Source organism: Dicentrarchus labrax, unplaced genomic scaffold (assembly GCF_905237075.1).
Source record: "Dicentrarchus labrax unplaced genomic scaffold, dlabrax2021, whole genome shotgun sequence".
Classification (NCBI taxonomy): Eukaryota; Metazoa; Chordata; class Actinopteri; family Moronidae; genus Dicentrarchus; species Dicentrarchus labrax.
The window spans coordinates 496838-521073 of record NW_026136712.1 but is presented as its reverse complement, the minus strand read 5'-3'; the positions used below and the strand labels follow the sequence as shown (position 1 = coordinate 521073).

The 24236-nt window shown below is 40.0% G+C and overlaps 2 protein-coding genes across 7 annotated transcripts in view; one reads left to right on the top strand and one right to left on the bottom strand.

Annotated features, from left to right (window-relative positions):
* Positions 1–24236, bottom strand: part of LOC127373071 (uncharacterized) — a 395753-nt gene that overhangs the window by 16156 nt on the left and 355361 nt on the right. The window lies entirely within an intron of this gene.
* Positions 924–24236, top strand: part of ryr2a (ryanodine receptor 2a (cardiac)) — a 324810-nt gene continuing 301497 nt past the window's right edge. For all 6 annotated transcript variants that reach the window (XM_051417108.1, XM_051417109.1, XM_051417107.1 and 3 more), the window contains exon 1: positions 924–2179. In XM_051417108.1, the coding sequence (XP_051273068.1) occupies positions 2132–2179 (48 nt within the window). In that variant the 5' untranslated portion in view covers positions 924–2131. The remainder of the gene's footprint in view (positions 2180–24236) is intronic.

Sequence of the window (24236 nt, the reverse complement as noted above, 5' to 3'; positions counted from 1 at the left end):
ATATAATCTGAATAATCATAATATTGCTACCTTAGAATTAGTTGTTTTTATCTACAGAAGAAGTGGTTTCTATGGAGACTGCCGTGCTGAACCACCATGTTTCTAGAGTAGCCAAGAATGGACAAACCAAACACTGGAAGCCAATTTGACATAATGGCTATACTGTGTTACAGCAATGGCATTGCACATTGGCCCAAAAATACTTTTAAATACTTTTTAAATAAATAATATAATCCACATGTATGTATAAATTTATAAATAATTGTATCCACATTCAAGTTAGCAGAGGGCTAAACAAGACGCGATCTTGAGTCTTGAGTGTGCATGCTCCAGATCGCTGTGGCACATTCACCCAGGTAATTATTTTATAGCTGCAAGTGGCTTTTTTGGCTTCATGCGCCACTGAGCAGCTTTCATAGGAGTAAACAAATTAAATATCAGTTTCTTTATACATCTGAAGTGAAGGAGGAGTTCCAATCTGCAACTACACTTAGAAGCCACAAAATCCTACACACTTGAATAAAATATAGTTCAAATTACAAAATGACTAAGCCGTGAAGTAAGGATACACAATAAATACTTAAGAAGAAACAATAATTTTGACCCTACTTTTCTTGATCTTGAGGGTCACCTAGAGTGGAAGGCCCAACCTGTCATCCATGTGCTCGTTTGCTAACGTCTCCAAACTAGATTTCTTTGGTTTTGAAAAATATTTTTTGTTCAGTGTTGCGGTAGGGACTCAGGAGAGAGCGACGAGCTAATTTGGATGAAAAAAAATCGTCTAAATTATCAAAAGAAAAAAATTGTTAAGTTTTAATATAAAACTATTTCATTTGAAATAATGTCATACTCTAGGTCATTTTACGTATCACCACATTGAGAGTAGATTAAGATAAAACAAGATAGACTTTATTGATCCCACACTGGGGAATGTCCCTCGCTACAGCAGCTTCAGATACAACACAACAGATAAGAAAATACACATTAATAAAAAAATAGAATAGAAAAATCCAAGATATAATGAAAATAGAATTAGACAATAAGAGTTAAATATACAGCTTTTTATACAAATGTGATTGATATGGAATATTGCCCAGGTTACAGCAGGAGGTAGTGGCATAGTATTAAAATAAATAATTGGGCAGAGGACAAAAGATGTATACACGGCAGTATAGATTAGTGGAAGAAATAGGCTATAGACAGGGCTATGAATATACAGTACACTCTAATTCTAGTAATGTGCATGTAGGGAAGTATTTAAATATATGTATGTGAAATTGTACAGTACAAGTAGTGCAAATAGTATATTAAGTAGTGCAGAAAGTGACTGTGATTATTGTTGAAAGATGTTACAGAGACAGAGTGCTACATTATGTGGTTGTTGATTTAAAGCTGTTGGGATGAAGGACCTGCGGTAGCACTCCTTGCCCTGAGTGTGCAGTAGTCTGTTGCTGAAGGAGCTGCTCAGGGACCCCACTGTCTCATGCAGGGGGTGAGAGGTGTTGTCCATGATTGACGTCAGCTTGGCTAACATCCTCCTCTCACCCACCTCTGTGGAGTCTAGAGGGCAGTCCAGGACAGAACTAGCCCTCCTGACCAGGTTGTTCGAGTCCTTTCCCTCTCTGTTCTTCCAGCTCTCCAACACACTACTGCATAGAGAATTGTAGATGCCACAGAAACACTTTATTAGTGCACACACCAAAGAACCTCCTCAGCAGGTGAACTTTTGCCCTTCTTGTACAGGACATATGTTGTTTTTTTATGTTAAGATACTGTATATACTTATCAGGAATTGTGTCAACAATTTTAACTTCAGTCCGAAATTTCACTGTTGGGGCTTCAAAACGCCCATAGTTGCAGAAACACCCACAAATAGTTTAATTTACTCGTTGTTCATGGCGGGAATGAGCTTCCATATAAAACCGGCCAACAAACTGCTCGCGCGCACATACACACCCGCTCACACCTGTGCAGCTCCTCCCTCGGCGAGCGCGCGCCATCCAATGAGAGACGAGTTCTAACTGTGCGTTGGCTTTTGCCGTCTCAAATACGGATACATACACACAAATACACACCCAGTCTGTTCTCCACACGCAGAGACGACACGAGCATCTCCGCGTGAAAGCTAACCATGTCTGAAGGAGGAGAAGGCGAGGATGAAATCCAGTTCCTGCGAACTGTAAGTCATTTTATGTCGCTCTGAAGCCAAGCATCGGCGCGGTGCTGACGATTACTGCGTCTTTCTGCTCGGCTCTGTGTGTGTGTGTGTGTGTGTGTGTGTGTGTATATATGTATGTGTGTGTGTGCAGGGAGTTTACCGCATTGAGGTTGACAGCTCTAGATACTAGTAATTGGTCAGTGAGTCCGCAGAAAGGGTGAAAGCGGTGTGAAAACATGACAGACAAAAATAAAGAAGACGAGAAATAGATGAAGGCGTTTGCTGTAGCTGTCATTGTCTCGTAAAGAGGACCTGAGCAGCAGGCGGACTGTGTGTAATCGCCGGTGTTGTGTGTTGGGTGGAAGCGGGGCGCAGTGCGGTGCAGACTAGAAGCATGAAGCCTGCTGCATCTGCTTCACCTCACTTCAATTAGCTTCTACACTGAAGCAATGCCACTGTGCCCCGTGTCTGTCTGTGTGGGCTCTTTTAATGTTTGTCACATAATGAAGTCGAATCAGCTTTTACTGGACATGAGAGGAGCTGTTGTTTTACAAAAGTCACGCGTGAATAATTACACGAGTATTTCTTTCTTTTTTTCTTTTTTTTAGGGGAAATGGGCAGGCACATGCAGTCTTTACACTAAAAATGTCTGTATGTAAGTGAATATGTAGTTAGTTAATATGTCATTTTCACTGAAAGTAGCCTCTTTCTGCCAGAGATGATTCGATGGTTGCCAATGCAGTTCCCCTTCTCTGAAATTCCTTTCTGAAATTATCAGCATCTGTATCTTGACAGGAAAAGGAAGGTTACTGCAATGCTACTAAGATGCCATGACTTGATTCTAGACAATAACTTGGAAAACCTTGGAAGACAAAACTATTTAGAGCCCGACTGTTATGGGATTATTAAGAGGGATGCAGATTTTTCAGCAGAAATGTTGGTAGCCAATATAGTGAATTTTTAGCTGGAATGAAAATGGACCTTTTTCTATGTGGATTGTGCACCGATATGACTCTGCAAAGGTATCAGAAGGCAGCTTTCTGAAACAAATAACTTTTAAAAAAGATATTTCAGTTGAATATTTTTTACCATGTTAAATAATTTGTCATATACATTGTAAACCCATTATAGTTGAAATTGCTGAGAGCTGCCTCTTCTCTCTGTGCTGTTTGCCACAGTTTTGTGAATTGCAGCACAATCTGCTGGATAGATTTAGCAGTGACACCAATATATTACCACAAGAATGTGTTCTAAATTATATAAAAAGTCTTCATATTGGCACATGTTGGATAATATATACAGCAATACCAGTATGTCTGTGATAGCCCCATTTCTGCTGACCGTTATGTCAGGTTCTACGACGTACGGTGTTAGAGTGGTCTAACTGTATTGGTTTAATCTATCAATGGTTATCAAAAATATATAATTATCAAAAGATAATAGAAAATGACTTTAATATTAAAGTTCCTCAGGGCACCACCCTTAAATAAGGGAACGATAACCAATAATCGATTGATCAGTCTCATAAACATTACTTTAAACTATTCATTCAGAAATCAGATTAATAATTATAATAAAGGTGCGTGCGTGCGTGCGTGCGTGCGTGCGTGCGTGCATGGGGATCATAAAAGGGCTTATGTCCTGTGTCCCCCGACCAGATGTTTCAGGGTGTGGAACACGTGCTGGTGAGAGGCAAAGAGAATCAGAGGCGGGAGGATTTGAATCCCTCTCCTCGTGCTTAGACCGACTATGTGTATGTGTGATTTTTAGATTAACGGTGCTCTAAAAAGGTAGTTAGTGTATTCAAAGACGATGTCTGTGTGAAGCATTAACCTAACATCACCAAAGCACTGTCTCAAAGACTGCAGTTACTACAGTGACCTCAGTTAATCAAATCAACATCACAATACCACAGTAACCTGAATAAAACACATCAGCAACATTAACAATGATTAAACAGTCCTCGATAGCTGTTAACTCTGTTAAGTTGTCTGTCTATACCCAGTATGTTACCAACAGTCCAATGGAGATGAAAAAGAGTTCGGTCGAGTGCTGCGTGGGTCAGCCAGTGGTCCTATGAGCCAGGCTGATCAGAATTGAGGTTCTGAAGTCCAAACTGTCTCTGCTGTGCGATGTCCGCTGGTGCAGGTATCGCAGGGAAAAGCAGGCCTTTGTGCCGTGCTATAATCCTATTGTTGGGCGTCGTCGGTGGGTCAGGCTGCACCGAGGTCCTGAACTTATCACCCAGTGTGGGTGTGAGTGAGTTGAAGGGAGAACCGAAGAGAGAGAGAGAAGATCATCTCTCTGGTTTAAATAGCCTTGATGACAGGTCTGGTGTCAGAGCGAATCTTGACCAATCACCCGCCGGTGTTTGGTCGTTTTTATGGCTTTTAAAACACACCCCGCATTCCGTGACCCCCACTTGAGGTCTCTTATCTGGCGGGCATGTTCCCTTTGTCTAAAAGACTACCACAATCAGGCTTTCACTGGTACATACAGGCCTCAGGAGAATTCCTGAGAACATGGCCATATTCCAACATGTTCCTTTGTGTTTCAGTTAAACACTTCAAATGAACAAATTAAGTTCATATTTAAAGGTATCCTGGATCCCAACAGTTATATTGGTAGTTATTTGACCACTTATATTAGTAATTGTGTAATGTGAAAGGAGGCCTTGGTAGTGACAAACTAGAATTTTCACCAACTCTGAAGTTCCTCTCAACTATTCAGAATCAGAAATACTTTAATAATCCCAGGGGTAGGGCTGGGTATTGTTAAGAACCTCACGATTGATTCAATTTTGATTCTTTAGGTCACACTTCGATTTCGATTTGATATTGATTTAAATGCTTCGATATCGATTCAGTGCCGACTTCAACGACTCCAAAACCGCTGTCCTTACCTCTGTACAGCTTCGGGACAGTGATTTCCGTCATGTGTTTGCGTGTTGGTATGGTGTATCGTGGTTCGAGTGTGCATACCATCTTCTTAAAACACCCGTTTTCCACGACACTGTACGGTCGTAGGTCCTTACATATGAAGACAGCCACAGACTCCGCTATCTTCTGTGTGCGTGCGAAGTTTGGCGGCAGTTTGCAAAGGAAGGATCTGTTGAGTTCTGTTTGGAATCCACAGGTTTAGCCGCAGGTTGCTGCAGAGCATTTGTGTTGTGTTGTGTTGTGTTATTGCAGTATTTTAGTACTGCCTGGTACACTACCTCACTTTTGTCTATTACCTGTGTTCCGGGTTTACACTGGACTCCAAACGTCTGCTTTAAAGTTGAAGGTGCTGGTTTAACACTGCTGCTACCTGCTACCTCAGTTGCCATGTTGTTGTTGTTGTGTGGTCACACAAAGGTGTTGCTCACCGCGCCCCCACTGGCCAGGCACTTGAATCGATTCAGAGGATTTAATGAATCGATATTGAATTGAGAAAAAATATATTGCAATGCATTGATGAATCGATATTTTTACCCACCCCTACCCAGGGGTAAATTATTTTTGTTACAAACTCCAGATATACAAACAACATATATTAAGAACAAAATATATATATATATATATTCAGAGCTTTCAGCTCATTGTTTTGGTTTTATGCCCAAAACTTTACAGTTTTTATATATTTATTATATATATATTTTATATTATATTCGGAACAACTGATAAACTGTAAAATTAACCCAAATTAACACAATAACTGCAGGAAGTTTGTATAAAACAAGTGATAACACATTCATACACTGATGGCAGTGGCTGCCATGCAAGGTGCCAACTGCTCACCATAACGGAAACTAATCATTCGCACACACTCATACAACGATGCACAGCATCGGGAGCAATTTGGGGTTCAGTGTCTTGCTCAAGGACACTTTGACATGCAGCGACAGGAGCCGGGGCTGGAACCGCCAACTTTCCGATTAGTGGACTCTAGGGATGCACTGATCCACATTTTTTCACTTCCGATCCCGATACCTGAATTTGGATATCGGCCAATACCGATACTATTCCGATACCAGAGCTCTGTTTGCTTTAATATTATTATTATCATTATTGTTGATTTTATATGAGGCTGAAATAAACTCCTCAACAGCCAAGTATGATATGTACGTATGTATGCATGTATGTCCCAAAAGGTCAGAAAAGGAAGTCAGAAAAACAGGAAATCCTGTTAACAGGAAAAGTCCCATTCTGAAAACAAATATGCAACTGTAAGGGTTTCAAATTGATTGTCATGTCAATATTTATTAAATTCCCAAAATGTCAAATAATTGAAATATAAGAAAAGTGCAATAAATGTAAACATCTTAGACACACACACACACACACACACACGTGCTAATCCCTTTAGCTTTCACGTTGTCTGCCTGGAGTTTACCTTGTTTTTGGAATGACTCCAGAAGTGATTCCTGACAGCTCCTTTTGTCTTTCTGCCCCTGCTCTTCTTCTTCTTCATATGGATTTCCGGCAGTTTAGACGCTTCTAGGCGTATTACTGCCCTTCTCAGGAAGTCACTCTAAGGATAATGTTACTGCTTCAAATGTTCATATATAGCCCTGTATCGTGTAAGAACTGTAATACAACTTTAACAATCAAGTGGTGGTTCTCATTTTGACCCAATAATTCTCGTGCTCTTTTGTGTGGTGCTTTTTTAAATGTTTGATTGCGTTCGTAGTGTTGTACGATGCGAGGGAGCTTCCGCCTCTCTGAATCACAGCTTTGCTAGCTGGCTGCAAACTGCGGAATGGATTTCCTGAGCGGGGGCGTGTCTCATAACTCTGTGTCTCATTGAGCCGCGCCTCTGTTCAGGAAATCCATTCCACAGTTTGCAGCCAGCTAGCAGACTGGCCGGCAGGAATCACACCTGTGGAGTCATTTCAGCAGACAAGGTAGAGCGCAGACATGGCTCATGGAAATCTGATATCTCCGCAGGTTGGATCGGGAAAATCCGATACGTGAATTATGCTGGTATCGGTCCCGATACTGATACTGGATCAGATCGGCCCCATCCCTAGTGGACTCTCTACCTCTGAACCACAGCCACATGATGTGGGTCGATTTTGAGCATATTATTTCCTGTGATTTTTCTTGATATTTTAGGAACTTTATATGTATGCGTATCTATCTGTATACATACTTAATAGGCTTTTTTGACAAATCCAGTGTTTTCTTCTCATTATTCTATTAGCTCTGATAGATTTGTTTTAACTTCTAATGCAGGACGAGGCTGTTTATCAGAGAGTTGTGTCTGTTGGAATTATTTGCTAACATGTTCGCCAAATGAGTGAACTGATTGCTGTTTTTCTGGCTAAGGTGTTAATTGCGTGTTTGCTTAAAAATCATCCTGATTGATTGATCCTGACAGATTAATCTATAATGAAAATTGTCATTAGTCTGACATTATAAGACACTTTCCAAGCTAGTAGCAGCCACAATGAGTTTCCCTTGCAGGGTGTCTGTGCTCAGACATTCAGAAGGACTTCAGAGTAGAACTGATCTTTTCCCGTTTGTTGATATAGTTTGGTTTCATCAGGATGCTTCTCAGATGCCACCCTGTAGGTATACTCGACTGGCTGTGGAAAAAAAATGCCTGCTGCCTTCAGGACCCAGACCCACATGAACAGCAGAAAAGATAGATATTTGAAAACAATTTTTTTTCAAAAACACACCCTTTAGACTTAAATAACTCTGAGGTGAGGACAGAAGTACTGCAGTGGAGGTTTGTGGTTACTGAGGGACTGCAGGTCTGACACTGTGGTCAGTAGCACGGGAGCGCCGCAAGGGACCGTGCTCTCTCCGGTCCTGTTCACCCTGTACACGTCAGACTTCAAATATAACTCAGAGTCCTGTCACGTGCAAAAGTTCGCAGACGACACGGCTATTGTGGGCTGTATCAGGAATGACCAGGAGGAGGAGTACAGGAAACTCATTCAGGACTTTGTCACATGGTTTGACTCCAACCACCTGCGCCTCAACACCACCAAGACCAAGGAGATGGTGGTGGACCTCAGAAGGCCCAGGGCTCACCTGAAACCTGTGACCATCAACGGTGACTGTGTGGAGTTGGTACAGACATACAAATACTTGGGAGTACACCTGGATGATAGGCTGGACTTGACTGCCAACACAGACGCCCTGTGCACAAGAGGTCAGAGCCGATTATACTTCCTCAGAAGGCTGGCGTCCTTCAACATCTGCAATAAACTGCTGCAGATATTCTATCAGACTGTTGTGGCGAGCGCCCTCTTCTAGGACACTAGCCCCATGCTCGTTATTTAGCTGTTTATTCTACTTTATTCTATTAGTTCTTCTAAATTGACCTCCTGTTGTTGTTGTTGTTGTTGGTATTAGTTTGTGGATACTGCTGGAAACTGTGAATTTCCCCTTGGGGATGAATAAAGTATCTATCTAATCTAATCTAATCTATACAGACTGGCTCCCAACAGGCCACTAGTTGCCATTTCAGCATGTGGTAGCCTCTGAGCCATGGCTTGTGTGATATACTGCTCGTTTGGCAAATCCTGTCATCAAGCCTAATTCCGGTACATATTAACAGAAGGTTAAATTTACAATGAGATGAATAGGAGGCATGGTATCTTGGTTTTATGACTTTAATATTTGATGAAAAAATAGAAATTTTTAGTATTACAACAAAACGGCAGTCCTTTTTTAATGCTAAAAAAAGCCGACATGTTACAGATTGATGCAGGTGGTTGAGGTGTTTCTCATTCCAGGTGATGGGTCTAATTTCTGATGTATGCTTTCATTCTGTGTGCTTTATTGGATGGTGACGCTTCAGGTGATAAACTTAGTGTGTGATATTTCCTGTCTTTATTGCCACTGGATTAGGCTTTTTTAAATACATTACATCACCGATCTATTTTTTGTTGGTTAGTAGCTTGGGCCGGTTTAGGACCGTCTCAACCACACTGCCAACGTCCTGTTTCCCTGTTTATACAGATCAGATGAGACAGTAATATTGTGCGTAATTAATTCCAGTGTACCATCAGTCTGATGTGATTGCTGTTCCTGGTTACAGTATTTGGCATGGTTTCCACCGAATAATTGCATGCTGGGACTATACCATGTTGTGTTAGTTATCAGGAGTACAGTGTGTTTTGTGAAGTGACACTGATAGTAAGTAAATGTATACTTGCAAGAGGCAATGATTGGGGTCCAGCAAGTTGAAAGCATTTTAATGCATGTTCTTCTCATTTAGTTGACGAGAAGCACTTGAAAACACACCACATGTACATGCATGAATCTCCACGCTGTTGGAAAGTAGGAGGTGGCCACACCTCTGGAACACTGGACCTTTGTATTAATGTTTAATCAACAACATATGATGTCTGATGTCTGTGCTCATGATGCTGATAAACAAAAAATGTCATCAGACAGGCAGCCTTGTCAGTGTGGGTGCTATGGAATAGTGTTAGTACTCTTGTGAGTTTTGGGAAGGTGTTGAAAAAGTTAGTTGAGAGCCCTGTACTGAAACCATGATGCATCCTGCTGTCAATGTTTGCCTAAATTTCCTGTAGAATAGAATTATCACTTTTCTTTGTTTTGATATTGGCATTATATATTTTCAATCTGCAGCCCTCCTCTCTAAATATAGGTGTCGGCCATTGAAAAACCCTGATTGGTCGACTATTACTTTGTTTTCCCAAATCAGGGGACTTGCTGACTTCACCACTGGGAAAACATGTTTTTCCACACACCTTCTTACAAGTTTAGGCAATGACATTGCATGTAAAAAGTGAAAAATCTTTCTCAAATCAAGGTTGTAACAACTCTGATTCATTTTTCACTTTTTTAATCTAAGTGTTTGAGATAAAGGCAGTTTTGAATTGTGAATGAAACCTTGAGGTGGTTTGAGGTGACTAATAGTTAAAAAAGACAGACAGAGACATTTAAGTTATAGATGGACTGGTTAACCAGTCTGCAAACGGTCATTAATTGTCAGGGTGGCTGCTGCAGAGCAGGGTTAGTGCCTTCCCTTGTGAGTTTTGGGAAAGTGGTGAAAAAATTAGTTTGGACCCCTGTTCTGGGACTGTCATACATCCTGTTTGCCTATTATGTCATGATAATGCAGTTGAATGACATCTCTTCCAACATGTGGGAGCTGTTGGGTAAATTATTTTATAAGGAGTTTGTTCTAGACCTGCTCTATTTGAAAAGTGTCCTGAGATAACTTCTGTTATGAATTGGCGCTATACAAATAAATAAAATTTAATTGAATACTGTACCCCGCTCTCCCTTAAATACCAGTCACGTTCTGAAATCTATAGCATAACCCAAAGTATTTTTCTGTTTAATTAATTCATCTATTAATAAAAGTTCAGTCTAAACAACATGTTACTGGCCAAGATAACCATGTATATTAGACTGTAGTGCAGTGGTCGCCAACCCGTCGATCGGGTAAGCACAGTGAATGCGTTCAAGGCCAAGCTCGGTTTTTGGAACACACATCTGAAAAACGGGAGGCTGACACACTTCCCAAACCCCAACCTGGAGAAAATGTCACAGGCAATTGGTGACAAGGATGCTTCACCCTGAGCAGCACTGTGTTCACCTGGACAAAGTTGCAGCAGAGTTCAGTCGCGTTTTGGTGAATTGGACGTCATGGAAGATGTTACTGCATTCATCTTAAACCCATTTCTGACCATTGATGTAAAACAGGTAGCAGTCACATTTCAGCAGGTGTTTGCTCTGCCTAGTGAGGTTGACATGGAGATGGTTGATTTGCAAAATGACATTGAGCTAAAAGCAAGATCAAGGGACAGTAACTTCTGGGGACTTGTCAGCAGGGAGAAGTTTCCCCTCCTCACCTCATGTGCACTAAGAGTGAGTGCCTACATTCGATCCACTTACCTCTGTGAAATGGCGTTTTCACAGATGAAAATAATCAAATCAAAGTACAGGAGCCACCTTACTGACAAACACCCCACAGACTGTCTCAGACTAGCTGTCAGTAGCTATGAGCCAAACTACAAAGCACTCACAGACAGTATTCAGTCACAGCCATCTCACTAACCTGGGTGAGTAACATGACAGTTTTGACATCTGATGGCAATGTGAAATGTGATGATGCATAAGATGGGACATAACTGCACTGAGCTTATTTACACTGACTGAGAATTTTGTTAACACACAACTACAGTTCTATTTTCTAAAATGCTGATATTAATGTGACTTGAATGAAGCTTCGGTGGATAAGCATAACACTTGATATGATCTGCTTGTCTACCATAAACAAAATACTGTCCTCATATAAGTGGAAAATAGGTCACATCCCTTTACGTTTTGTATTTCAGCATTCAGCGGTCACGTCACATGCGATCATAAAACACATGCGGACCACAACATGAACATTTCACGTAAATCAGATCAAAATAGCCACGCAGCGCTTACTTCCTGTTGTCAGTAGGTGGCGCTCTCACTGTGTCTGAATATTGTCATGTGCACGTGTTCGGGGGGGACTGTTATTAAGCATTTGAAGTGTGGAGCCGATTGGACAATGTACACTCAAGTTATAGCGAATTCGTGTTTTGTGGCAGTCCATCAAAATTTCCCGCCCCCTCACCACAGTCAACACATATCATCAACAATGTGTTTTGCAAAGTAAATTTTAGCTGGATCTGATCATCCTGCGAGGAGTACAACATGAAAGTATAAAACGTGATACTTCCTGTTACCAGTATGTGGCGCTATCACTATATCTGAATATTGTCATGTAGACGTTTTATCAAACACGTGAAGTTTCATTGAGATTGGATCATGTACGCTGAAGTTATGAGGACGTGTTCAGGGTGGGACTGTACACTGAAGAGTACTATCTGTTTGATGGCCAATCGGTGGAATTCGACACGTCGTCACGGGCACACGGTTAAACAAACAATCATTGAGATTGGACAATGTACGCTGAAGTTATGAGGACGTGTTCACGACAAAACTGTTTCAGAATATATGACGTTTATTGGAGATTGTACATTGCACACTGAAGTTATGAGCTCTATTTTATGGCGAATCTGCTGAAATCGACAAGTTGTCACTGGCACGCGGTTTGATGTACAGTCACAAATAGCTCAACTTTTCAGTTTGTATGACGACAGAATTCAAAGTGGCCAACTTTGACCTCACGCCACAGACACGCCGTTCAACGTACAGTCACAAATAGCACAACTTTTGATAACCAATGTGTGTAGATTGAAGTGATCGAATTTGAAGTCAACCTGATAAAATCTGTAGGAGGAGTTAGTTGAAACAGAAGCCCTTAAATGCCGGAAATAGCATCACAGTTTGACATTCGATTCAACCTGGCCAACTTTGAGGGAAAGCCACGGACACGCCCTTTAACGTACAGTCACAAATAGTACAACTTTTAATCAGCACCATTTTTTGACTGTACTGACAAATTTTGAAATAGATCCGATAAATTCCCTAGGAGGAGTTTGTTCAAATACAAGGCGAAAAATTCACCGAAAATGCGCACGGAATTCAAAATGGCTAACTTTGACGGCACGCCACGGACACGCCCTTCAACGTACATGCACAAAAAGCACAACTTTTAATCAGCACCATTTTTTGACTGTACTCACAAATTTTGAAGCATGTCCGATAAATTCCCTAGGTGGAGTTTGTTCAAATACAACGCGAAAAGTTAGCCAAAAGTGAAAATGAAAATCAAAATGGCCGACTTCCTGTGGGGTTTCGGTTATGGGTCCAAGAGGGTTTTTTGTACGTCCCGTGCCTACCGAGTTTCGTACATATCGGTGAAACGTGGCGCCCGGGCTGCTGTTTTTTTATCCTGTAGGGGCCGCTACAAACACGACAAACACGATTTTTGGTATGTGAGCTTCAGGCGCCAGTGTACACCTGCCCTGTGAATTTCATATTCATAGCTATTACGGTCTCCGCACAGTGATTTATCATGCCAAAAGAGCCTTTTTAAGTGAGCCTCAGGGAGCCATGGGCAATCATCGTACCAAATTTCATTTTAATCATACGTGCCGTTGCAGAGATATAAACTTCTTCATTTTAAAGAGCTCCACCTTGTGGCGATGACCTGAAATTCTGCACGATGCCTAAGAAAGACATGAGTAACTATGGACCCAAGTTTGGTGACAATCGGACATAGCAATTATTTTTTTTAACATCAAAATTCTTTTAATTACTTTTTTATTAGGACGGTCCCCACATGCTACGAGAAAAAAATTGTGCGGAATCAGACAAAGCACATGGGAGGAACACGGAAAAGTAGTTTATGGATATTTCGCGCTCTAGGAAAAAAAAAATTCTAGGCGGAAGTGGGCGGGGCTTACATGGGGAGATTTAGCTCTATTCACTGAACGCGTGGATATAAGGTTTTTGAATGTGTGACAAACTATGCAGAAGTTATTAGCCTAAACGCATTTTTTATGATAGTAGCGCCACCTAGTGGCCAACCTGAAAGCGACACATAGAATATCAAATTTTTCACCAGGCCTGACCACTTTGCCAAATAAAATTGACTTTTCGTATATGTTCAGGGGGCCAAAATCGCAGAAAGGCGCTAAAAATAATAATAAGAAACATAGCAAATACAATAGGGACCTCCAGCGGTCGCTGGCTGGGTCCCTAATAATTCCTTGAATAACAGTAGGGCCTTGTACTGGTCAGTGCTTGGTCCCTAATTAGCCTGAATAAAAGGCGTCAAGTTGGAAGTACAATCTGGGCTGTCTTCCTTTCAAAGCTTCAATAGGTAGATCTTGCCTGTCACCAAGGTGGACGCCAGGGATCTTGGGCTTAAAAAGGTTGGAGACCAATGCTGTAGTGGGTATGGAATAATGGAATTATACATGACCTTTATTTGTTTGTTGTTAATTTGAGCCAGTGACATCAAATGTGCCAGACGGGGTATTTTTGTCTATTTAGGAGTCAAAAGGTTTAGGTGAGAAAATTCTGACCAATCTGAACACCATTCGAAATGTGAACATTCTGCTCTGTAGGATGTAAGGGTGATTTATTTAGATTTTTGTTAGGAAGTCTGGGTTGTGAAATGTAGATTTGTTTTAACAAGTATGAATACATAATATATATAATATATAATATTCATAGGTATGTTTTCACTGTTGTATTATCACCTGAATATAGGAAGTTATGTATTTTTGTTACCTCAGAATGAGCCACTTCCACGTATTCCGCCACGTAGTATCGCAGCCACTGTTCACAGCCCATTCTCATTCCCAGGTTGTAAAATACAGACGCTGGCGATGTTGAGTTAGTTTCACCTGCAGCTTTACCACTAGATGCCACTAAATCCTACACACTGGACCCTTACACCAAATTGATATTATTGCAGATGGCAAAATGTTTTTGAAAATTCAAAACAGCTGAAATTTGCCAAGTTTGGAAACGGCAGCTGTTATGGTAACTGAGCTCTGCATAGTTTTTGGCAGAAGGAGGAATATATATGATTCAAACGGATACAAAAGGAGGAGGAGGAGGAGGAGGAGGAGGAGGAGGATGATGATGATGATGATGGTGGATCTTCCAACCTCAGAGCATTGTAATGCCTTATTGGAGCAGTGCTCAGAGGACAGCGAGGATATGAGGACCACTTCACAGGCACTGAAGCCTGGGAAGGCACCGGAGACTCTGCTTCATTTAATACTTCATTAGGTTCAAGTGACTGTCGTTTGGATGTACACTGCATCTTCATCAGAGTCATTGGCAGAGACAAGAGCAAAAGGCAGTAGCATAGCGACACTCATTCAACGAGACAGTACAATAGTAATGAAAACTATTAACTAACGGTATATGTTAATGACTTGGAATGAAAAAAAAAACACTCTGTACACACAATACACACTGTGGACACGCAAAGACATAACCTGAACTGGTTATCCAAGATTAGGATGCATCACAAATCTATGATTAAATATCCCAAAAAGGATCTGCACTGCGACAGGAAATTGTATAGAAGAGATAATAATTGTTGCTGAATCAGATTTATCTGTTTGCCTCCAGTGGAAAGAAACTGTTTTTTAGTTATTGTTACTGCAAATGAATAGGCAGTTTTGATAACTGGCAAGTTGATATGCAGTTAGCTGAAATAGTCAGGGAGGCTAACTCATTTCTCAGTTTACTGTCAGTCAGACCTAGAGCCAATGTGAAATTATTTCTGTAAAATTTAAATTTTAAAGATTTAAAGATGTAGGCTTGCTTCATTGCACATTACACAATCTGCAGAGCTTTCAAAATAACAAGATTGTTAGTATGTTTTATGTTCGGCCCTTTTGTTTTCTGATACCAATATGTGCATATTAAAAACTTTAGCATAAATATATTAAGAATTTTGACGAAGTGGGACATTTTACAGTGGAAAAATCAACTTTTCAGTGCTCTATGTTGGACAAATGTAATGGAGACACTTAAATTAGATTAATTAAATTCCTGCTTTAACCACATTAGACCTTTTGCTGCTTCCTATTCATTGTGTTTGAACATACAGCTACAGTACAGTAGCAGTGTGAATATTGGCCCGCATTTCCCAGGGTGTTAATTATCTCTTTACTAGTTAGGTCTGTTTCCATACAGGCTCACTCAGGCCCACACTTCTTGTAGTAACATCCTTATGGAATAATATTAGGCAGGTATCAAAAACACAAGATGGTGCAGTACCTTGATCATGTTAATTTTGCAGCCCTAATACTAAACTGTGTTAAACTGTGATAAAGGTTCTTGATTATGAGTAGTTTATATGGTATGTGACCAACCCATGCAGCTCATTATTTTTACTTAGCACAACCTTCTCACTACATCACCATTGGCTTTACTGATCTTTACCACCTGTCTGCAAGCAACCGTTTGCTCATGCCGATAATATTTAGCTCTACTGCCTCTATTTCCCTTAATAAAGAAATGTACATTTTATATTAAAAAATGCTGCAAATAATAGCAATTGTAAATTTACATTCAGGCTTTTTGTCTCCGCCCCCCCCAATCCTGCAGCACTCCCTGCTAAGTGCACTATGAATGCAGATCAATACTTGGTTACTGGTGACTGCTGATGTCTCAGCACAAAGCAAACAGCATGGCAGCAGTCGTGTTGTTCATTTAATCTCTTACAGAGAAATGCAGACTGTAGAACTGGACTGAAGAGAATTCCAATGGAGAATCACTACAGGTCAATTAAAGGGACAATCTACCTATAATCTATCTTTTGAGTATCAAAGGATTAGCCCCTGACCTTTTTTAAAAAAAACCATCTGAAATAAGATGTTTCAACAGTTTATTGGATTATTCTACTGGCTTTTTAACATGTTTATGTATTTTGTCTGTATTTATTCATATGACTATTTATTTTACAATTTGTAATTGTAACCTTCGGCAGCAGGAATCACAAATTTCACACGAGACAAAATGCTTTAATTAAAGCTAAGGTGGGTAATGTTTTCCAGAAACATTTTTTGCTATTTGTTGACATTGTCTTTATACTTCAATCCAACCAATAAATCAAATACTCTGCAGAATAAACATATTATCTTTGGCTGTCACAGGCCTGTAGTTAGCATTTGGCTTGAATGAAATGACTGGCTGGCCAACCTGCCTTTCTGCAGACCTACTAGGGCTGACACCTTCTGGTCGGTCGATTGTTTGGTCGATATGCTTCATTTTCATTTTCATCTTATTGTAAGAAATAACACTGATTATGTCTAAAAATATCAAACATATTTTACTGAACAAATGTTGTTCTTTGGTTTAATAGACAAAAAGACCTTCAAGTCAGGAAGTCAACTTCACAACTTGACCTGGCAGTCTGGAGACTGCAGGGTTTGCCTTACTCGGCTATAAACTCAGCTTTTTTTCCTTTCGGTTAGATACTGTCCAATATTGCCTATCATAGCTTTAAAAGAAAGTTGAAGCATATAGTTCAAAACTAACTGAAAACCCCTCACGTCTGTAGGAGCTGTAGCTTTTAGAGGTCCTTGTCAGGGATAACATTATTAAGCTTTAGAACTCCTGGGCCTTTGACTCCCCGAGACGCCCAGGTATTTTACCATTCTGTAAACTGCTAAAAGAAACCATTAGGTTACTGCTGAAAGCACTGAATAATCTTAATTTCAAACGTGGCTGTAACCAGACTCAGTGATATTTGCTGTATTGTAGCAGTGCATTGATATGTGAGAGTGAGGAATGGTTCAAAGAGTTGAGACTGGTTAGGAGCAGCCATGCAGAGCTTGTTTGTGTTAGTATAAAACTTACTGTACCCATTCTGCCATTTCAGTACTGTCCTAAATTCATCAAGGGAGCTCAGTTTCCCATGTAAGGACATGCTGACCGGCCTGCAGAGCAAAACAAGTTTTTAATAACAAACACTGCTGACCTAGTATACACTTTAATACATGAAAAGTATTTAAACAACTGCATTTCCTAGTTGGACAGTTTGATCTGAGTTTGATGTATTGCTGGACGGGTTCATCAAGAATGACTTACATGATTTACAAAATTAATATCATGCTGTATGGAAGAAGACTTGAAACTAGAGATTGAGACCATAAACTCATTAGGAAACCATTTACTGAGCTAAGTTAAGTCCAACTAGGTTCATTTCTCTATAAGACTGCATGGTTTCTGTGTTTTAATGCAGCCAGTGAAGCTGCTCCTGCTGGCCATTACATAGAATGCAGGTTTAAAAGACTTATGTGTCTGCTTCACTTCACAGACCCAGAAGCTCTGTCCTTTATATACACTGGAGATCAAAATTAGAGAACAATCTACAATTTCCTAAATGTCAAGGTCACTGCGTAGTCCTATTTGAAATTATTCAAACAGGAGTAAAAGAGCTGTATTTTAAGCATATTTCATTAGTTACATATGTTCTAAAGCACAGTATAAAAAACTTTAATGAGATATTTGAAAAAGAACACTGATCAAAATTAGAGAACACTTTCAGATACCTCTCAGTTATTGGTGTTAATCTGGCACCTGGTGCTAATTTCCTCAATTATCTGACAAACCCTCTTTAACTTGCTGCCTAACTTTCCAGTTTTCACTGACTTTGCAAGATGGTGAGCCGTTCTAAAGCGACTGAAACCCTTCGGCAGCAGGTTGTCCAGATGAAGGCCAAAGGGATGACCCTATCAGCCATAGCAAGAGAAGTTGGTCGTTCCAAATCTGTGATTTCTAGAATATTGCATCTTTACAATGTCACAAAAAGTCATCAAGTCCCCCAAGAAGGCTGGTCATCCACGAAAAACAAATGTAAGAGGACAGGATAATGCGGAGAATCTGGACGTTTAAGAGCATTTGGGCTGAAAGTCCACTCTGCAGTGACCAAACCTCTCATTGGCAGAAAGAATCAAAAGGATAGACTAACCTTTCCTGAGGAGCATGTTGTGTGGACAGAGGAAAACTGGTCCAAAGTTCACTTTAGTGATGAAAGCAAGTTTATAGTAATTTCCCCCTGGGATTATTAAAGTATTTCTGATTCTGATTAATTTATTTGGGTCCGATGGGAAACATGTTCGTCGTCAAACTGGGGATAGACTGAACCCAAACTGTGTGTAAAGAAGTCAGTGAAAGGTGGATGAGGAAGTGTTCAGGGAATGTTTTCTGCAGCAGGAGTTGGGCCTCTTAGACATTTGTATTCACTCTGCCATGTAGCTGTACATCAGAACCTTCTTCCACAACTTGTGGTTCCTTTCCCTGCGTTTGTCACCCAATCAGCCAGCAATTTTCATGCAGGACAATGCCCCCCGCGACACAGCAAAACGGGTAAAGCACTTCCTTGATACTGAAAACACTGAAATAATGAAATGGCCAGCCCAGAGTCCTGATCTAAACCCAATAGAAAACGTCTGGAACATTTTTGGTGACAAAGTTATGGCCAAGAAACTACAGTGACTACAGTCACTGTGGAAGACACTGGAAGAAGAGTGGACCAGAATCACCACAGAGCAGTGTGAGAGACTCGTGATGTCCTGCGGCCGCAGATGTGCTGAAGTCATTAAAAGCAACGGTCTGTACACTTCCTACTAATTGTTGACTGTTGTAACCTTCAGAAAATGTTGTAATCTTTCAGCGTTCTTCAGTCATTGCTGTTCTCTAATTTTGATCGTGTTTTCTGCAAAATAAAGGTTTTTTGTTGAAGTGCCTTGGTTATTTTGTAAAACACTGTTCTAGTAGCATGGTATAGCCACAACAAAAAATCCTTCAAATGTTGAGCAATGAAGATTACATTATTTCTGAAAAAATCAAGTATTCCTAAATTGTTCTTCAATTTTGATTTCCAGTGTATAGTGTCAAAGGTCCCAGCTCTAGAAATAAATTTATAGTCTGTCTGCATGTTTCTGTTTTTGAAATCTCAATCATTTGAAACTGAGCACAATCCTAATTTCCACTTTGCCATAGATGGACATGGACACGCCCTTTATCACCTTTTGCGCATCAAAACATCTGACTGCTCCACCAGCTTTTAAACTTGTAAATAAAGAGACTCATGTAACATCTGTGAGGTTTACCAACAGCAGCAGAGCAGTTGTCCTTACACACAGCTATAGCTTTATATAATTCCTGTATCATTAATTCATCACTTGTACCTGTGCAGCATCATGGCAGAGACATCATCATCATCATCATGAAAGGCAATCAGTGATTTAGTTTATAGCATTCGTGTTTAAACGAACACTGGCAGAGAAATCATATGATGCCTTCAATGTAAATAAACTGATAAGCCTTTAGTGATCAGAGGGGAAATTCAGATGTGGCAGCTGCCCAAGGACAGAGGAAAAATATGAATTAATTGAGAAAGAGCAGATACATTCTCGATTCTCGACATTACGACATTATCATTGTCTATGACAAATGTTCTCTGCTTGAAGTTCTGCTTCAGTGTACAGAAAAGTACAGATTTTTCTTGTGTTTTCGTTCCCTAAGAATTAGTCTACAAAAGGAGCGGGTGCTCTTCTACGGAGGCCACCATGTTAAGCTGCCATGTTTCTACAGTAGCATAGAATGAACAAACCTAACACTGGCTCTAAATAGGGCTTTTCGCATTTTTGCAACTTTTTCAGCCACTGTACTTTCTCCAACACACTTGGAGAGGGGGTCTGAGGCATGGACTGCAATCAGCAACCCCAAGATGCCACTAAATCCTTCACACTGGATCTTTACCATTTTGTTTTTGACGTTTGACAGGTCAGAATCAAAGAAAGGACAAGGAAAGTGAAAAAGTTTTATTAGGGTTTTTAAACAAAGCAGTTCTCAGCATTTCCCTTTAAATCAAAAGAAAACAATATTCAGGGAGGTCTAATGTAGTGCAGCGTGGGGTGAGGGGGTGTTGCATTAGGGGGAGAAATGGGAGTGGAAAATGCAATAGTCTTCCATCAGCTGTCAGTGCACCGCACACATGCACACACAAAGAAACCGATGAGCCCTTTTTCTCAGTATGAAAGTTTAATGACTTCCCTCCCAGTTTCATAAATGTTATGTCCTCTCTCTGAGCCACACAATTCCCTAACTATCCATCAACCAAACACACTGCCCTGTGTGGGTGTGTTTTAGTAGATCTGGAATACAGTCAGTGTGTGTGATTGGGGCAGACAGAGCGCAGTGCACCATCTTTTTGGCTTTAAGGTTGATCATACTCTATATGAGTAAAAGGCAAATTACTGTCCTCCAGTAGCCTTGAGCCTTTTTCAGACATGGATTATGTCACATTGCAGGCTGGTTGGCTTTTTGTGAATTCTGTTGCCTGTTTTATAATATCCAACGGGGACTAAGCAGTGAGTGACAGGACATGAAGTTGAGACTCTTAATTCCTGTTTGCTCACATGCTGTATATGAAGTGTTTTGCTGGATATTCATCCATGCAGATGGCATGAATAAAGGTTGAAAATACAGGGAAAGAGAATGTTGGTCAGATTATTACTATGGTTGCACAAGGCTTTTTAACCTCTTCTTCCCAGGTCGCACCAATAGGGCAAAAGTGACTGAAACAATTAGTCAATTATCAAAAAAATATTTTCTTTGTGTTTTGAGATGAAGGTTGACATAAATGTATTACAGTGACCTCACAAGGCGGTATAAAGCATTTAATATCGTGCATTATAGTCTTACCCTGGGCTATTTCATTAACCTGTAGAGCTGACATATAGAATATAAATGATTTAGGCATAGGATGATGTGAAAATTTCATGTCATGATTATCTTGGCCGAAATGATTGCGATACACAGTATTATCGTGATAATAATTTGTGGAGTCTGGCATGTTGAACTGCCATGTTTTAACTTAAAAACATATTGCAACTTTTTTGACAGATATTTTGATTGGGATATGATTTATGATTAGTGTGAATTATAATTTTTGCCCCCCAATTTTCATTTTCACTGAAAAAATATCAAAATTATGATGTGACATTTGTTGCGGTCTGTACCTAACAACAAGTAACTATATATTTTCTTAGAAAAAGATTTGTAGGCCAGAGTTTCTCTGCAGCACTACAATACTTCATCATAATGTTATTTTGTTGCACATTTGACCTTTTATCAAACAATTTGCAGCTTCTACAGTTTGAATAATGCACATAGCCATATTGCGATTTCGATAATATTTCGATTAATTGTGCAGCCCTAGTTTCTACAGTAGCCCAGAATGGACAAACCAAACACTTAGATAGGGATGATCGCATTTTGCAGTCACAATAGTTTGGAAGGGGAGGGTGAATTCAGAGTGTTGCTGTCTGCCATTCACCATTAATGCCACTAAATCCTACACACTGGTATTTTAAAGTGCCAACAGATTAATTTAAAGGGGTACATGTCTCTCTTTCTAGTCTTCCTCTCCAAGCCCATCAAACAGAAACTAACGCATTCATTCACATTCACACACTGATGACACAACATCAGGAGCAATTTAGGCTTCAGTATCTTGCTCAAGGACACTTCGACATGTGGCAGGGAGGGGATTGAACCAACAACCTTCCACTACATCTACTGTAGTAGTAGTCTGACCTTCAGTGGGGTAAGAATTACAAAAAACTACAGCTTTTACTAATAGCAAGTATAAAAAGATGTCATGAGGTTGTGGTATTTTTCTTAAAGCAGCAGTAGGAGGAGTAGGAGTAGTAGTAGTAGTAGTAGTAGTAGGATAAATAATATGATATGCTGGCATTGTGGTAACATTTCTTATGATACTGAAGCATTGGTGTATCATTGCTTTCTGCAGACATTTGGGGAAATGTCTGGCTTCTCTGACATTTAAATTATAGTGCATCTTTTGCTGTGTGTGGTTAGAACCCATATATTTTAATACTCACTGTTGCTGTTTACGCCTGAACAGTGAATAAACAGGCTCTGCTTGATTTCTTCCTCTGAAAAGAGGAAAATACCTTCTTTAGCTATTTGTGATTGTCAGAAGATAAAATACTCTTGCAGCAGTTTAATTTAGATTAGACAGTGCGTAGTACCAATCAATATTAACAATAATATCAGCCATTATTTGTTTTCTCCAAATTTAAGGGATCATCAGAAATGTGGGGTAAAAACATTTTAGGGTGGTAATGTTACCTGTAATAAAAGAGGTCACATGGTAAATTCAGCATAATTTACTGATAAAATGGTGGGTCGGGTATCGGAGAGGATGTGAATCTGTGCACGATCCATATCACTTCAAAACACTCAATTAGTGAATGAGTGAGAGGAAAAACACAGACTATTTTTACATCCGAGTCTGTGAATTAAGATCTTATTTTGACTAGTTTGAGGGAAAATGGTACAGAAATTATTTACAGTGGCTCCGACTAGGACTCAGCAGAAAGTAGGTGTTGAAATATTTCCTTTCTTGATCTTGGTGAGTTTGTTAAAGCTAAGAAAGCTTGTGGCACGTAAAGAACTCGCTGGGGGATAGCGTACACATACATGCGTGAATCACTATTGCCGTTTTTTGGGCAACCAGTTGGCTAGCACTTATCTCATTCATCTTTCATACTTTCCAAAATATTCCTGGTTTTGCAGGAAATTTTCCTCACAAATTCTCATTGCTGCCAGTATATATGGTTTTGATGTGACATATTCGTAGGCATGTATTTGTAATTTGTAACTGTAGTTTGTGGATTTGTTGGCAGCATGTTAGTGGTGTGTTGTTAAAAGCTCAGTTTATTGTCCAGAGTGAGTCTGAGACAAATGAAGCACTCCACCATCCCAAGCAGGTGGGGTTGTGGGTGGAGTCACCAAAGTGGTTGACTGCTCTTCCTCAGTTCTGGTCAGGCTCAATTAAAGAGCGTATGCCACTGCTGAATAATTAAAAAGGAGTGGTGAGGCTGATTGGTGGATTCATAATTAATGTTGGACAACATATTGTTCATTTTACATTTGTGACTTAGAGCTATGCGTGTCTCTGGTTATTACAGTGTATATGCTGGCAGGTGAGCTCACATATGTAATTTGGGGTCGGGGGGTGGAGTTGCGGGGAGTACCCATGAGCCTCATCACCTGTTACCAAGGACAAAACTGAAATCAGAGTTGTAGCATCTTTAGAGTGTTAGAAAGTAAAGGTTGCCTAATATTCTTTATTTTTCTACTCGTCCACCAATCTCTTGTGCAGACTGAAACCAACAATGAACTGATAACAAATAATGTCTCAAACTCACTTCTTCCTCTGTGCCACAGAGCTCCATTGTTGTTATTAAACTTTTGAAAACAAATCAGTGAGCTACCCTGTTGCACTGGGTGATGTGTGTTCAGCTGTTTTATTTTTTATTTTTTTTTACATTTTATAGTTGTGCAGCCTTTTCTAGGGCAGCACAATTAATGAAAATATTATTGTAATTGCAGTATGGCCATGTTCAATATGCAAACTTTTTTTTTTTTTTGTCAAAATGGAAATTGTGATGCAGAAATGATCATTCCCACTAATTGTGAAATATCACAATCGCAGTCTTTTGGAGTAGGAAGGAATCCCTTCTAGGATTTATTGAGCAAAAGACAGTTCAGCTGTAACTCTGACTGTTTCAGTCTATATTGTTCAATATTTTTCAACAGGATTGGTTGTACTGATGATTCAACATTCATGTCCACCTAATAGTTAGAAATATTCCAGC